This window comes from Cherax quadricarinatus, chromosome 30 (assembly GCF_038502225.1).
Source record: "Cherax quadricarinatus isolate ZL_2023a chromosome 30, ASM3850222v1, whole genome shotgun sequence".
Lineage (NCBI taxonomy): Eukaryota > Metazoa > Arthropoda > Malacostraca > Decapoda > Parastacidae > Cherax > Cherax quadricarinatus.
Genome location: NC_091321.1, coordinates 2,394,693 through 2,412,465, shown reverse-complemented (window position 1 = coordinate 2,412,465; position 17,773 = coordinate 2,394,693). Strand labels below are relative to the sequence as shown.

Genomic DNA, 17,773 nt, shown 5'->3' with positions numbered 1-17,773 from the left:
TACTTCCATACGAAGGGAATAATTTTCTATAGTTAGTAACACATTTTCTTTTATGTTGGACTAGAGAAAATATTATTCTTGCCGTCACTTGTACAAGTTGTCTGGCTACCACATCTCATATTTATGTTTATTTATTCTACTGTGGGGTGTATTTATCATCTTTATATGTTATGTATCATGTTTATTATATAATTCTGAAAAAATATCATAGCTGGATAAATGAAAATATGCATATTAACATAATATACGACATTTAATGAAACTTGGCGATTATTATTATTGTTATTATTATTATTACTAATATGGTGTCTCGAGACATAAGACACTCTTACTGATTTTAACCCTGCACGCCAGCACAGTGTGTAAGTTTATTTAGGTACAGGTATACATAAGTATAATTATTCTTCTTCTTTCAACAAACCGGCCGTATCCCACCAAGGCAGGGTGGCCCAAAAATTTAGTAATTTATACAGGAGAAGGGGTCACTAGCCCCTTGCTCCCGGCATATTAGTCGCTTCTTACGACACGCATGGCTTACGGAGGAAGAATTCTGTTCCACTTCCCCATGGAGATAAGATAAAATAAACAAGACAAGAACTAGAAACAAATTAGAAGAAAACCCAGAGGGGTATGTATATATATGCTTGTACATGTATGTGTAGTGTTACCTAAGTGTAAGAAGAAGTAGCAAGACGTACCTGAAATCTTGCATGTTCATGAGACAGAAAAAAGGACACCAGCAATCCTACCATCATGTAAAACAATTACAGGCTTTCGTTTTACACTTACAGTGGTCCCTCGTTTTTCGTAATTAATCCGTTCCTGGAGGAGCTACTATAAACGAAATTTACGATTGGTGCGTTGAGGTATGTGTGGAAACAAAAAATGTTATCTATGGAGGCAGACAGGGAAATGTATGAAAGTATAGTGGTACCAACACTCTTATATGGGTGTGAAGCTTGGGTTGTAAATGCTGCAGCGAGGAGACAGTTGTAGACAGTGCCAAAGTGTGGTGTAAATATTATGCAGAAAATTCGGAGTGTGGAAATTAGGAGAAGGAGTGGATTTAATAAAAGTATTAGTCAGAAGGCTGAAGAGGGGTTGTTGAGATGGTTTGGTCATTTAGAGAGAATGGATGAAGGTAAAATGACATGGGGAGCAAATAAATCTGTAGGGGAAGGAAGGCAGGGTAGGGGTTGTTCTCAAAAAGGTTGGAGGGAGGGGGTGAAGGAGGTTTTGTGGGCGAGGGGCTTTGACTTACAGCAAGCATGTGTGAGCATGCTAGATAGGAGTGAATGGAGATGAATGGTATTTGGGACCTGATGAGCTGTTGGAGTGTGAGCAGGGTAATATTTAGTGAAGGGATTCAGGAAAACCAGTTATTTTTATATAGCCGGACTTGAGTCCTGGAAATGGGAAGTACAATGCCTGAACTTTAAATGAGGGATTTGGGATATTGGCAGTTTGGAGGGATATGTTGTGTATCTTTATCCGTATATGCTTCTAAACTGTAGTATTCTGAGCACCTCTGCAAAAACAGTGATTATGTGTGAGTGAGGTGAAAGTGTTGAATGATGATGAAAGTATTTTCTTTTTAGGGATTTTCTTTCTTTTTGGGTCACCCTGCCTCGGTGGGAGATGGTCAACTTGTTAAAAAAAAAAAAAGTTTTTAAGTTTACTGATTCTACTATTTAATAACAGTACATTTGCACTGGAACACAACCAAAACAAACCTACGGTGTGCAAATGGCGGCTTTTGTATATAGTTACCACATACTGCAATTTTTCTTTTGATTTTTGTATCTGATAAAGCTCCCTTAGCATTGACAGTTACTTTTTGCTGATGATACTATGCTTTTGGGTGATTCTAAAGAGAAGTTGCAAAGGTTAGTGGACGAGTTTGGGAGGGTGTGTAAAGAAAGTTGAAAGTGAACATAGATAAGAGTAAGCTGATGATGGTATCAAACAAATTAGGTAAAGAAAAATTGGATATCACATTGGAGGGATGGAGAATGAATGAAGTAAATGTATTCAGATATTTGAGAGTAGATTTGCCAACAGATGGGTTTATGAAGGACGAGGTTAACCATAGATATGAAGGAAAACAGGTGAGTGGTGAGTTGAGGTATCTGTGGAGAAAAAAAACAAAACATTATCCATGGAAGCAAAGAAGGAAATGTATGAAAGTATGGTGGTACCAACACTCTTATATGGGTGTGAGACATGGGTTGTGAATGCTGCAGTGAGTAGGAAGCTAGAGGCCGTGGAAATGTTGTGTCTATGGGCAATGTGTGGTGTAAATGTGCAGAAAATTCGCAGTGCAGAAATTAGGAGGTGTAGAGTTACTAAAAGTATTATTCAGAGGGCTCAAGAGGGGTTGAGGTGGTATGGTCATTTAGAGAGGATGGAGCACAGTCAATTGACTTGGAGGGTGTATAAATCTGTAGAGGAGGGGAAGAGGGGTAGGGGTCATTCTAGGTTTTGTGTGCAAGGGGCCTGGACATGCAACAGGCATGTGTGAGCATCTTAGATATGAGTGAAAGGAGATGAATGGTTTTTGGGGCCTGATAAGCTATTGGAGTGTGAGCAGGGCAATATTTTGTAAAGGGATTCAGGGAAACCAGTCAGCCGGACTTGAGTCCTGGAGGTGAGAAGTAGTACAATGTCTGCACTTTAAAGGAGGGATTTGGGATATTGGCTGTTTGGAGTGACATCTAAACTGTCATATCTGGGCTCCTCTGCAAAGACAGTAATATTTTGTGAATGATGATGAAAGTGTTCAGTGATGGTTCCAGTATATCTTTTTTGGGTCACCCTTTGTCGGTGAGAGACAGTCAGTGTGTTAAAAAAAAAATAGTAGTTCCTTTAATATCAGGATCGTTTGAGGTGAGTAAAAATATTATTACCAGGTGGTTTGATGGTAAATAGGAGAATTAGCCTACCGCTGCTAAGCGCCAATGAATTTTTACAATTTTTATTTATTCATTATTTTATAAAAAATAGTTTACAAGATTCATTATTGGATAATATACAAGAACTTAGATTACTGTTAGTATCAAAAAACTTCTCTAGGCTTAGTCTGAGGCCTCTGAGCAATGAGGGTGTGACTTGGACCTGCCTAGCATGGGCCAGCAGACCTGCTGCAGTGCTACTCCTTTCTTATATTCTTATGTAACCTTGGCCTCCAAGATGCTGGGTAAATTTTTGAGACTTATTTTTGGGAAAAAAATAGCATCTTCAATGCCATTAAATATGGTAATCCTTTATGGCAAAGAATCACTTAGTTTATGCAAATAAGTCAGAACTATATAAATTCATAAATTTTCCATATCTCCACTAACTCTGGCATGCTGAAGATTTGGTGCTTTGCCACCTTGGATTTTAACAGCTGCCAAGTATTTTTGATCAGACTGAGATCCTAGTTATCTGGCCACCCTCAAACTGGGATTTCATGCTGTCTGAAGCAATCCTTGACCTTGCTGTGGTGGCAGGGGGCCCCATCATATATTAACCCTTAAACTGCCCAAGCAGATCTATGTTCACATACGTAGTGCTCCAAAAGTAGATCTACGTTTTTTTTACATGCGTATTTTCAAATATAACAAAAAAAATGTAGATCAAAGTTTTTTTTACACGTTTTCAAATGTAAAAAGAGAAAAAAGATCTACTTTTTTTACATACTTTCAAATGTTGAAAAAAAGTAGATCTATGTTTGGACAGTTTAAGGATTAAGGAGTTGGTGTCATGAACATGGTAGAGAAAGAGAAGTTTTATCATCAGGAACTTGTAAATATTTCTCTCTATTCATTACCTAGGCCTTAGGAAAGAAATAAAGACCACCATGGCCATTATTACCACCAAAACATGCAAAAACCATGACACTGGCAGGGTGTTTGACTAACTTGATTGTGAAGCTGAGGTCAAGACTTGGAGAGCCACTTGGATGACAAACCTGCTTGGAAACATTCCTGATGACACACAGAGTCAATTCCACTAAACTTAATGTTTTGCCACATGTCCTTGTGCTCGGCACAAAAACAAGCCAAGATTTGCAAATGCTCTCTTTCATAAGAGCTTTACTTGTAGTCCTCCAACACAGCACCCTGAGATCCTTTTGCAGGATACTTATTCTTTAATTGCTGTGCAGTAATTGTAAGGTTTGGCATAGCCTTCCTCCTTGTAAGAGCATCAGTATATGGGGTGGTATTCTGGGGCCTTCCAGACCCTTTCTTTCTATGGAAAACAGTGCCATGAGGCAGGTTGCCTGCAGCTCCATTAAGATTTTGAACAGATTGTGGGGTGCATCTCTACTCCTCTTCAATATCCTTAACAGATACCTCCTCATCCAGGAGTGTCATGACACATATCTTCTCTTCCCTACAGAGCATCTCCTGATCCAGTGTGATTGACATGAACAGCTGCAGACAGAAACAAAAGTACACACTTGTGCAGGGAAAGAAGAGGTGAATGGCATGTGTGATAACACCTCCCCTGTGGGTTAATGAGATCTCTGCATGTCTGTCTCATGTTTATTTGAGTCAGTGAATGCCAGATACATGAATATCTCAAGATGGTTGGCAACAAATAAAAAAATGTTTGGCACTTGACTGGAGGGAAAAAAAACTGTGTTCCATGGGAAAGGATATTTTGTGGAGACTGAACATTGTATAAAACTGTGCCCAATCTTGTCCTTAAAGACAAGATACCTTCAAATGCCCTAGCAAACACAGCATTCGATGCCGCCCCATCCGACAGCCAAAGTCATTTCTGGAAACTGGTGGACAGCAGGTCTGATGCTTCATGCACATGTGGAACAGCAGTGATAAAACAGACTGATGGAGACTGTAACTGAACATAAGATAACAGATGACCAAGTCACAGAGCATCCACAATGAAGTAGACGACCTATGAAACTCAAAAGTAGCAAGCAGCGGTGATCCCAAAAGCCAATCAAGAAAAAAAAAAAAGAGAGATAAAAGCCAGTGCATAATAACTAATACATGTAAATTTTTAGGAACATAACCCATGCTTTTATTAACTCCACATCTTCTCCTAATTTCCACACTCCACATTTTCTGCATAATATTTGCACCACATATTGCCCTTAGACAGGACATCTCCACTGCCTCCAACCGCCTCCTCGCTGCAGCATTTACAACCCAAGCTTCACACCCATATAAGAGTGTTGGTACCACTATACTTTCACATATTTCCTTCTTTGCCTCTATAGATAACATTTTTTCTCTCTCCACATATACCTCAATGCACCACTCACTTTTTTCCTTCATCAATTCTATGATTAACCTCATCCTTTATAAATCCATCCACTGACACGTCAATTCTCAAATATCTGAAAACATTTACTTCTTCCATACTCCTCCTCCCCAATTTGACATCCAATTTTTCTTTATCTAAATCATTTGATACGCTCATCACCTTACTCTTTTCTACATTCACTTTCAATTTCTACCTTTACACACTCTCCCAAACTTGTCCACTAACCTTTGCAACTTTAGAATCTCCCATAAGCACAGTATCATCAAGAAAAAGTAACTATGTCAATTCCCATTTTGTATTTGATTCCCCATAATTTAATCCCACCCCTCTCCCGAACACCCTAGCATTTACTTCTTTTACAACCCAAACTATAAATATATTAAACAACCATGGTGACATTACACATCCCTATCTAAGACCTACTTTTACTGGGAAGTAGTCTCCCTCTCTTCTACACACCCTAACCTGAGCCTCACTATCCTCATAAAAACTCTTTACAGCATTTAGTAACTTACTACCTATTCCATATACGTACTTGCAACATCTGCCATACTGCTCCCTTATCCACTATCATATGCCTTTTCTAAATCCATAAATGCAATGAAAAACTTCCCTACCCTTATCTAAATACTGTTCACATATATGCTTCAATGTAAATACTTGATCTACACATCCCTTACCCACTCTAAAACCTCCTTGCTCATCCGCAATCCTACATTCTGTCTTACCTCTAATTCTTTCAATAATAACCCTACCATACACTTTTCCTGATATACTCAGTAAACTAATTCCTGTATAATTTTTACAATCTCTTTTGTCCCCCTTCCCTTTATATAAAGGAACTATACATGCTCTCTGCCAATCCCTAAGTACCTTCCCCTCTTTCATACATTTACTAAATAAAAACATCAACCACTCTAACACTATATCCCCCCCTGCTTTTAACATTTCTGTCATGATCCCATCAGTTCCAGCTGCTTTACCCCCTTTCATTCTATGTAATGCCTCACACACCTCTCCCACACTCACATCCTACTCTTCTTCACTCCTAAAAGATGAAGAGGGGTTGTTGAGGTGGTTTGGTCATTTAGAGAGAATGAATCAAAGTAGAATGACATGGAGAGCTTATAAAACTGTAGGGGAAGGAAGGCGGGGTAGGGGTCATCCTCAAAAAGTTTGGAGGGAGGGGGTAAAGGAGGCTTTGTGGGTGAGGGGCTTGGACTTCCAGCAAGCGTGCGTGAGCGTGTTAGATAGGAGTGAATGGAGACGAATGGTATTTGGACCTGACAAGCTGTTGGAGTGTGAGCAGGGGTAATATTTAGTGAAGTGATTCAGGGAACCCAGTTATTTTTATATAGCCAGACTTGAGTCCTGGAAATGGAGAGTACAATGCCTGCACTTTAAAGGATGGGTTTGGGATATTGGCAGTTTGGAGGGACATGTTGTGTATCTTTATATGTATATGCTTCTAAACTGTTATATTCTGAGCACCTTTGCAAAAACAGTGATTATGTGTGAGGTGAAAGTGTTGAATGATGATGAAAGTATTTTCTTTTTGGGGATTTTCTTTCTTTTTGGGTCACCCTGCCTCGGTGGGAGTCTCCAATGCCCCATAGCTGAAACTGTATGCCAATACTGTAATACAATCAGAACCTTAATTAGGGTTAATCTTCCACACTATACAGCAATCTATTTCTTCTGGTTACTCTTTACTTGTAACTAGTATATACTTACTGGTTGAGAGAGTTCCCATCTGGCTCTAATATGGATGATGGCCTGCACAATGTTGTCACAGTCATTGTGGATGAATGACAGAGGACCAGATTCATTGGCAATAGTCAAGGTAAACTGGTTATCATCAACTAAACACACCTGAAAACATTTTATATATTAGTTATGTTAAAAAATGTCATTACTTAATAACATTAGTTGTATATAATGTACAAGGCCTTAGTAATAAATTTTTTTATAAAATACTTTACATCTGTGTAATACAAAAGAACAGAGAATTCGGCATGGAAATTAAGACAGTGTAAGGCACTAAAGATATAATTCAGAGGAATGAGGAAGAGTTGTTAAGGTAGTTTTCACATTCAGAGAAGATGGAGCAAAATAATATGACCAAGAAGGTGTATAAGTCTGGGTTGGCAAGAGGCATTGAAGCCATCCCAGGATAGGTCAGAGCAGGGGTAGGCAAACTTTTCAATGCAGGGGCCACATTCAGAAATTCACAGCCATTTGCGGGTAACGTGTTAATGTTCCACAATATTATTTGGCATTGTGTGGCAACTTTTTTTTCAAATTTACTAACATTTTGTCCCCAAATAAAGAGAGTACATGACTCGATCTTGCCGGGCCGCATGAAAACCTTTGGCGGGCCACATGCGGCACGGGCTGTAGTTTGCCCACTGCTGGGCTAGAGGGAGAAGGAAAGGTTGTTTTGAGTGTTATGGACTTGAGCATTTAGCAGACTTCTGTGAGCATGTTAGATTGATGGGAGTGGAGACAAGTGCAGTAGTTTACATAGCTTGATGTGTTGTTAGCCTCTGAGTAAGATTATAATTATTATGGCATTCAATAAAATTTACTGGCAGTTACCTGAATTCCATGCAAATTTCACCAATCGCTGCCCTAGGGGTAGATTCCATAATAAAATCACACAAAAATAAAAGAGGTAATCAGGCCAAAATACCAATAAATATACTACATCAGAAGGCATCACAAATACTGTAAACCATCGATATAAGGGACTACCAAAGAAAAGCAGGTGGCTGCTAATTCTGACTGTGGTGGATAGAGAAAAGATAGTTTTGCCACAATCTTAATGACAGCAGACTCGTATGCAACCACTGTATTACCTATCATTTCTAAATCAATTGACATTTTATCTGATATTCCCAAAGCTCGCTGAATTAAAGACCATTAAATCAAGGGTTTATTTTACTGTCACCAGCCATTTACTATTACTTTTTGTGTTCTACTAGTTAGAAAGTTAAAGACCCATCTACCCACTTCTTCCATTATTCCTTTATCATGCATTTTGTGTGCTATTACACTACAATTACACATGTCAAAGGCTTTCACAAAGTCAGTGTATACTACATTTGCATTGTTTGGTCTCTAGTGCATCCAAGACCATGTCACAGTGGTCCAGTAGTAGTGAGAGGCAGGAGTGATCTGCTTTAAATCCATGCTACCCTGCGTTATGCAACTGTTGGGTATCCAAGTGGTTGGCGATCTTGCTTCTTAGAACCCTTTCAAAGAATTTTATGATGTGGGACGTTAGTGCTATAGGTCTATCATTACATGCATGTATTTCTTTTTTATTAACACATTGGGCATTTCCCACAAAGGCAGGGTGGCCCAAAAAAGAAGAAACACTTTCATCTTCACACATTTCATTACTGTCTTGTCAGAGGCATTCTAAAACTAGAGTTAAAAAACTGCAACATATCTCCACCCCCCTCCCCCTACACAGCACAGGCACTGTACTTCCCACCTCCAGGACTCAAGTCTGGCTAACTGGTTCCCCTGAATCCCTTCATAAATGTTACTTTGCTCACGCTCCAACAGCAAGTCAAGTCATAAAAACCATTTGCCTCCACTTACCCGTCTAACACGTTCATGCACGCTTGCAGGAAGTCTAACTCCCTCGCACACAAAACCTCCTTTACCTCATCCCTCCAACCTTTCCTAGTATAACCCTTCCCCCACATACCTGCCACTACAGAGTTATACACCCTCCAAGTTATTCTATTTTGTTCCATCCTCTCTAAATGTCAACAAACCCTCCTCAGCCCTCTGGATAATGCTTTTAGAAACCCCACACCTCCTTCCAATCTCCAAGCTATGGATTCTCTGCATAGTATTCACACCACACATTGCCCTCAGACAAGACATCTCCACTCCCTCCAGCTTTTTCCTTGTTGCAACCTTCACCACCCATGCCTCACACCCATATAAGAGTGTTGGTACCACTATACTTTCATACATTCCTCTCTTTGCTTCCATAGATAAGGTTCTTTGTCTCCACAGACTTCTCAGTGCACCACTCACCTTTTTTTCCACATTAATCCTATGGTTCACCTTGTCTTTCATAGACCCATCTGCTGACAAGTCCACTCCAAAATATCTGAACAACTAACCTCTTCAATTTCTGAAGCATAGTAGACATCATTGAGCAGAACAGAGTGTGAGAGTACTTTTGTTTTTTCAGCTGATGTTACTTGAATGGCTGAAGGTCCAACCTGAAAATAGAATATCAAAATAATAAAAAAGTCCAAAGCTGTAAATAAACTTTGAGATGCAATAAACCAAATCTTTTAGTAAATAATTCTTTAATGGATACTCACTCACTGATATGAGACAGAGTATATCTTACCTTAATTGCAACTTTGGTATCCTTATGAGACAATTTGAGAGCATTATTGAAGACTTTCAGGTCCTCATCTAAGGATGTAGTAGCTCCAGGTAATTTCTGCTGCTCAGGTTCAATGTAATCATTCAATCTTGCAGGTGCATCCAGGAAGATCAGTTTCTTATGCCCCTTTAAAAGAATCCTTTAGTGTTTATACTGTAAAGTTAGATATTCTGGATCATCAAGTACAATAAAGAAATTTTTCTTTATTGTACTGGATTTTAAAAGCTGTAGCATAAATCGTTATCAAATTATCTAGATGGATACCTTCCTTACACACACACCTTTTTTTCTAAGTACCAAGTAACCATTTTAAAAGGCACTATCCAATCTGCATATTACTGCCCTCAAGTTAAAAACAAAATTAAAAAGAGACAGCTTTAAAACCACCTTAGATGAGTAATCAGAGATAAGAAAAATATTAAGTGTTAGGGAATAATTAAGCAGGCAAAGGGATTGCTACTCATATTCCAATGTCTTGGCTAATTATTGGGCACAGCATCTTGAGTGAATTTATTATGAGAATTTTAGCAGAAAATTAGTTCTTTTTCAAAACCTCTCTTCTCATCTATCTAGAGTTACTACTATTAAAGAATTAAACCTAGCTGCCTGAATTCTCTCAAATCAAACATTATGTTCATTAAAATTCTTCTTCTTTTCTTTCAATAAACCAGCCGTAACCCACCAAGGCAGGGTGGTCCAAAGAGAAAAATGAAAGTTTCTCTTTTCAACTTTATGTATACAGGACAAGGGTATAATTATTCATATTCATATTCATATAGTTTATTTGGACATGATACATAGTTGTACAAGGAATTATAGTAGTTGGGTGTACATGCCAAAAGCCCCTTGTAAGCAATGCATTATGGGCAGGCTTAAAATTAACTTAAAATTAACAAGCAATGAAAGGTTCAGTGGTAGAAATTACAGTAAACAATTTACAATATGAATTGAGTATTTGAAACAATGAAATTTGAACATTTCGAAATCGAAGCATTATATGTAATTGTACAAATTTGTCGCATTACAATGTATAACAAACAAGATGATCAATTTACTGTATGCTGTCTTGAAGTTTTAAGATTTAAGTAACAGGGAGAATTATTGCTAATGTTAAATACTGAGTGTTGATTATTTAGTCCTGGGCGAGAAAGTGGTTTTTTAGAAGAGTCTTAAATTAATTTTCAGGCCTGGTTAATTTAGTATATTCTGGTAATGAATTCCAGATTTTGGGGCCCTTAATGTACACAGAGTTTTTACACAGTGTGATACGTGATATGGGCATGGGGTACATCAAAATGAGATCTGTCTTGTGTCATGGTCGTGTGTCCTGTTAAGGCTGACGCGAGTGGGAATTTGTCATCATTCTGATTGCAGCCGTAGAGGCCTTAGGTGATTTGATGTTGTTGACCCCCATCCACAAATTCCATATGTGAGATAAGGGTAGATGAGTGAGTGATACAGGGCAAGGAGAGCTGATTATGGAACATAGTACCATATCTCTGATAGTATGCCTACTGTCTTAGAGATTTTCTTGGAAATTTGTTGTATGTGTGTCTGGAATTTGAGGCTACTATCTAGGTGGATTCTAAGGAATTTTCCCTCTGTGAGTCTTGTGATGGGTGATCCATTTAGTGTTATATTAAGTGGAACATTTGCAGCTCTGGTTCCAAACTGCATGAAATAGGTTTTGTCAGTATTTAGATTAAGCTTATTCGTCATCATCCAGGTAGATATTTTCTGCAATTCAGCATTGACAGTGTTGGTGAGTATGGCTGGGTTTGGGTGTGAGAAGACGTATGTAGTGTCATCTGCAAATAATGTGGGTTTGAGTAGCTGTGATGCATTTGGTAGGTCATTGATGTAGATGAGAAAGAGTAGTAGTCCTAGGACACTTCCCTGTGGGACTCCTACTGTGATTGGTTGTGTGGAAGAGTTTGCACCATTTGCATACACGTATTGGCTTCTGTTACTAAGGTATGACTTTAGGTAGTTGAGGGAGTGGCCTCTTATACCACAGTGTGTTAATTTAGTGTGCAGCAATTCATGGTCGACTGTATCAAAAGTTTTACGTAAGTCAATGAAAATTCCCAGTGGGACTTCTTCCTTCTCGAGAGCGGTATATACTGTATTAGCTCTAGCATGTGTATAATAGCATTTGTGCTTTTATTGTTCCTGAATCCAAACTGACAGGGGTTTAGTATGTTGTTTGAGATGAGGTAGGAACAGATCCGTCTATGAATTAATTTTTCAAAGATTTTAGAGAGTTGTGCTAAGGTAGATATTGGTCTATAGTTATTCAAGTCGGCTTGATCACCTCCTTTGTGGATCGGGGTAACTCTCGCTATTTTGAGAACTGCTGGGAAGGTGGAGGATTCAATGGATTTGTTAAATAGTGTTGCAATAATTGGTGACAGTACTTGTGAAGCTTTTTTGTACATAAAAATAGGCAAGTTGTTTATGTCTCCTGCCTTCTTCTTAAGGGTGTTGATGATGAGCAAGACCTCTGTTGAGTTGGCTGGAGCTAGGAATACTGTATGCGGGTAGGTGCCTGTGAGGTAGTCTGATGGACGGGTGTTTGAGCTTGAGATTTTGCTTGCTAGATTCTTTCCTACAGTGAAAAAGAAAATACTGAGTCTGCTTGCTGTTTCAGTTGATGGGAGTAGAGGTTCGTCTGATTTTGTTAATTTGATTGTTTTTGGGTATCCTTTTAGTTCCTAGAATTTCAGATAGGGTTTTCCAGGTCTTTTTTATATCACCTTTGATGTTTTGTAATCTGATTTCATAATACAATTTTTTAGACCTTCTTATCAGGCTGGTAAGGGCTGACGAGTAACGTTTAGACTGGTCTCTAGTTATTTGATCCATTCTGTACTGTTTTTTATATTGGTGCTTTGTGTTAATGGATTTGAGGATGGTGGGTGTTAGCCAGGGACTATTTAGTCTCTTTGCTGTGAGCTGTTTAGTTTGTTTAGGGCAATGCTTGTTTAGAGGTAGTGGGTTCTTTTTATAAAATTATTAATACATTCATTAGTGTCTGTATATGTTTCAAGCTCATTATGCCAGTCGACATTATTCATAGCTGCTATAAAGTTATTTACAGCTGTTTTGTTATGCAGTCTGAAGGTAACTTTACCTAGGTTGGTTATGAGAAAGGTAGGGTAGTGGTCTGTGGTGTTGTCTATGATTATGCCTGATTTTGAAAAAGATACAGTGTTAGTCCAGATGTGGTCCAATAAAGAGATACTATTCTGGGAGATTCTTATAGGTTTTGACATTGTTGGTAGCAACAAGCAGTTGCTCATAGTGTTTGTGAATTCAGTTATTTGTGGGTCCTGGTCATGTAGTAGATTTATGTTGAAATCATCTGTTAGTATTAGGTGGTCTTTGTTTATATGTGCATCAGTTATCTAATTCCCTAATTCTTCACTAAAGTGGTAAATGTTTGAATGTGGTACTCTGTAGATGTTTATGACTGTGAGAGGTTTTTGCAGGTCTTTTGATTTAAATTTAGCTATAATATATTCACCATGCTCATCCCTTGTGCAAGAATTACTGATACAGTCAAGCTGATTTGAGTATATAGCTGTTCCACCCCCTTGCTGGTCTGTCCTACAGATGTGTATAGCTATGTATCCAGGAATGGCATTGACATCTGTAGTGCCAGGCTTTAACCAAGTTTCTGTGTAATGATTGAGATACTGGAATTAAGGGAATTGAGTAATGCTGTGAGGTCATCGTAATGTTTGCTGAAGGATCTGACATTGTAATTAAAGATAGTTATGTTATTGATATCTCTGAGTAATGTCTTAGCTTGGTCTGCTGTATAATAATTACAGTTGCTGTCTGATTCGCGTAAGTCATTTAATAAAAGGTTAAAATCTGTATCAACTAGGTTTCTGAATAAGTTTTGTGTTGAACTTAATAATTAAGATACTTAACTAATTTATCTTACTAGCTAATGGATTGTTACACTAGTTTTTTGAGGAGAAAAATAATTCTATATTAATATTCTTTTAACCCTTTCAGGGTCCAAGGCCCAAATCTGGAGTCACGCACCAGTGTCCAAGAATTTTCAAAAAAAAAAATTTGTTATTTTTTCTTATGAAATCGTAGAGAATCTTTTTGTGAAGGTAATAAAACAAAAAGTACGAAATTTGGTGGAAAATTGACGAAATTATGCTCTCGCGAATTTTGATGTGTCAGTGATATTTACGAATCGGCGATTTTGCCGACTTTGACTCCCATTTTAGGCCAATTACATTATTCCAATCAACCAAATTCTTAGCTATTTCACTAGTATTAGTTCTATTCTATCGATTGAGCACAAGAAATCGCCAAGTCAACTGTTTCAACTACAAAATAAAGTGATCGGAAATTGTTAATTTAGCCAATTTAACACAAAGTTCAAAATATTCCAATTTCAAAATAGGGTCCAGAATGAACAATGTAGGCATTCCTGGCACTAAACTAACATTTTCTCTGTTCATTAGTTATGTTTTGAGGCTTTACAAATAAATTCCATTTTGATTTTTTATTCACATAATGAATTTTTATTCACACCAAAAAATAGAAGATTTACTGTTATGCAATACTGTAATAATTGTATAAATATCATCACCATATTTGTGAATGTATATTAGACCCACCAGCTGACGTGTATTAGATGTGTGAGGTCGTTTGTTTACTCTTGAATATCGGCAAAAATTTAACATTTCCGCTACTTTGAGCTCAGTTTCAAGCCATTTTCTGTGCTAAAACCAATCAAAATCATCTCTATTTCTGTAATATGTCTTCCATTCTATCAAATGAGACCATGAAATCGCAAATACAACTATAAAAAACATACGAAAAAACACTGCAAAGTTGCTGTTTTAATCGAAAAATCATGATTTCATTTTTTTTCTCTCATTATACACAGTGTGTTGCAGGATCTGTTTTATGTGGTGCACACATACCACATAGATGTATTCTCTCATATCTAGGCCCAAATGTACCACTCACAGTTTATCAGAGTGAGCTGAGCTCATGGCGTAGATCTACGGTTTGGACCCTGAACGTAAAGCCGTACATCTACGGGACGGACCCTGAAAGGGTTAAGCGCAGGTCACACTGACAACTCATCTTCAAACACAATAATCTTACTCTTACTGTATCTGTTAAGGTGATTTCTTTCTTTTATATATATATATATATATATATATATATATATATATATATATATATATATATATATATATATATATATATATATATATATATGTATATATATATATATATATATTTTTTTTTTTTTTTTTTTTTTTCAACAAGTCGGCCGTCTCCCACCGAGGCAGGGTGACCCAAAAAAGAAAGAAAATCCCCAAAAAGAAAATACTTTCATCATCATTCAACACTTTCACCACACTCGCACATTATCACTGTTTTTGCAGAGGTGCTCAGAATACAACAGTCTAGAAGCATACACATATAAAGATACACAACATATCCCTCCAAACTGCCAATATCCCAAACCCCTCCTTTAAAGTGCAGGCATTGTACTTCCCATTTCCAGGACTCAAGTCCGACTATATGAAAATAACCGGTTTCCCTGAATCCCTTCACTAAATATTACCCTGCTCACACTCCAACAGATCGTCAGGTCCCAAGTACCATTCGTCTCCATTCACTCCTATCTAACACGCTCACGCACGCTTGCTGGAAGTCCAAGCCCCTCACCCACAAAACCTCCTTTACCCCCTCTCTCCAACCCTTTCGAGGACGACCCCTACCCCGCCTTCCTTCCCCTATAGATTTATATGCTTTCCATGTCATTCTACTTTGATCCATTCTCTCTAAATGACCAAACCACCTCAACAACCCCTCTTCTGCCCTCTGACTAATACTTTTATTAACTCCACACCTTCTCCTAATTTCCACACTCCGAATTTTCTGCATAATATTTACACCACACATTGCCCTTAAACAGGACATCTCCACTGCCTCCAACCGTCTCCTCGCTGCTGCATTTACCACCCAAGCTTCACACCCATATAAGAGTGTTGGTACTACTATACTTTCATACATTCCCTTCTTTGCCTCCATAGATAACGTTTTTTGACTCCACATATACCTCAATGCACCACCCACCTTTTTTCCCTCATCAATTCTATGATTAACCTCATCCTTCATAAATCCATCCGCCGACACGTCAACTCCCAAGTATCTGAAAACATTCACTTCTTCCATACTCCTCCTCCCCAATTTGATATCCAATTTTTCTTTATCTAAATCATTTGACACCCTCATCACCTTACTCTTTTCTATGTTCACTTTCAACTTTCTACCTTTACACACATTCCCAAACTCATCCACTAACCTTTGTAATTTTTCTTTAGAATCTCCCATAAGCACAGTATCATCAGCAAAAAGTAACTGTGTCAATTCCCATTTTGAATTTGATTCCCCATAATTTAATCCCACCCCTCTCCCAAACACCCTAGCATTTACTTCCTTAACAACCCCATCTATAAATATATTAAACAACCATGGTGACATTACACATCCCTGTCTAAGACCTACTTTTACCGGGAAATAGTCTCCCTCTCTTCTACACACCCTAACCTGAGCCTCACTATCCTCATAAAAGCTCTTTACAGCATTTAATAACTTACCACCTATTCCATATACTTGCAACATCTGCCACATTGCTCCTCTATCCACTCTATCATATGCCTTTTCTAAATCCATAAATGCAATAAAAACTTCCCTACCTTTATCTAAATACTGTTCACATATATGCTTCAATGTAAACACTTGATCTACACATCCCCTACCCACTCTGAAACCTCCTTGCTCATCCGCAATCCTACATTCTGTCTTGCCTCTAATTCTTTCAATTATAACCCTACCGTACACTTTTCCTGGTATACTCAGTAAGCTTATTCCTCTATAATTTTTACAGTCTCTTTTGTCCCCTTTCCCTTTATATAAAGGGACTATACATGCTCTCCGCCAATCCCTAGGTACCTTCCCCTCTTTCATACATTTATTGAACAAAAGTACCAACCACTCCAACACTATATCCCCCCCTGCTTTTAACATTTCTGTCATGATCCCATCAGTACCAGCTGCTTTACCCCCTTTCATTCTACGTAATGCCTCACGTACCTCCCCCACACTTACATTCCGCTCTTCTTCACTCCTAAAAGATGGTATACCTCCCTGACCAGTGCATGAAATTACCGCCTCCCTTTCTTCCTTAACATTTAAAAGTTCCTCAAAATATTCTCGCCATCTACCTAATACCTCCATCTCCCCATCTACTAACTCCCCTACTCTGTTTTTAACTGACAAATCCATACTTTCCCTAGGCTTTCTTAACTTGTTTAACTCACTCCAAAATTTTTTCTTATTTTCATTAAAATTTCTTGACAGTGCCTCTCCCACTCTTTCATCTGCTCTCCTTTTGCACTCTCTCACCACTCTCTTCACCTTTCTTTTACTCTCCATATACTCTGCTCTTCTTATAACACTTCTGCTTTGTAAAAACCTCTCGTAAGCTACCTTTTTCTCTTTTATCACACCCTTTACTTCATCATTCCACCAATCACTCCTCTTTCCTCCTGCCCCCACCCTCCTATAACCACAAACTTCTGCCCCAAATTCTAATACTGCATTTTTAAAACTATTCCAACCCTCTTCAACCCCCCCACTACTCATCTTTGCACTAGCCCACCTTTCTGCCAATAGTCGCTTATATCTCGCCCGAACTTCCTCCTCCCTTAGTTTATACACTTTCACCTCCCTCTTACTTGTTGTTTCCACCTTCCTCTTTTCCCATCTACCTCTTACTCTAACTGTAGCTACAACTAAATAATGATCCGATATATCAGTTGCCCCTCTATAAACATACATACATACATACATACATACATACATACATATATATATATATATATATATATATATATATATATATATATATATATATATATATATATATATATATATATATATATATATATATATATATATATATATATATATATATATATATATATATATATATTTATATATATATTATTTTTTTTTTTTTTT

The 17,773-nt window shown here is 37.9% G+C and overlaps 1 protein-coding gene across 10 annotated transcripts in view; it reads right to left on the bottom strand.

Moving 5' to 3' along the window:
• Nf1 (neurofibromin 1) overlaps positions 1 to 17,773 on the bottom strand; it is a 644,633-nt gene that overhangs the window by 313,803 nt on the left and 313,057 nt on the right. For all 10 annotated transcript variants that reach the window (XR_011392599.1, XM_053781766.2, XM_053781772.2 and 7 more), the window contains 3 exons: positions 9,659 to 9,823; positions 9,423 to 9,524; positions 7,012 to 7,149 (listed from right to left, as the gene is read on the bottom strand). Coding sequence is in view for 9 of the 10 variants with exons in the window: in XM_053781766.2 (XP_053637741.1) it covers positions 7,012 to 7,149; positions 9,423 to 9,524; positions 9,659 to 9,823 (405 nt within the window). In the remaining variant the exon portion in view is untranslated. The remainder of the gene's footprint in view (positions 1 to 7,011; positions 7,150 to 9,422; positions 9,525 to 9,658; positions 9,824 to 17,773) is intronic.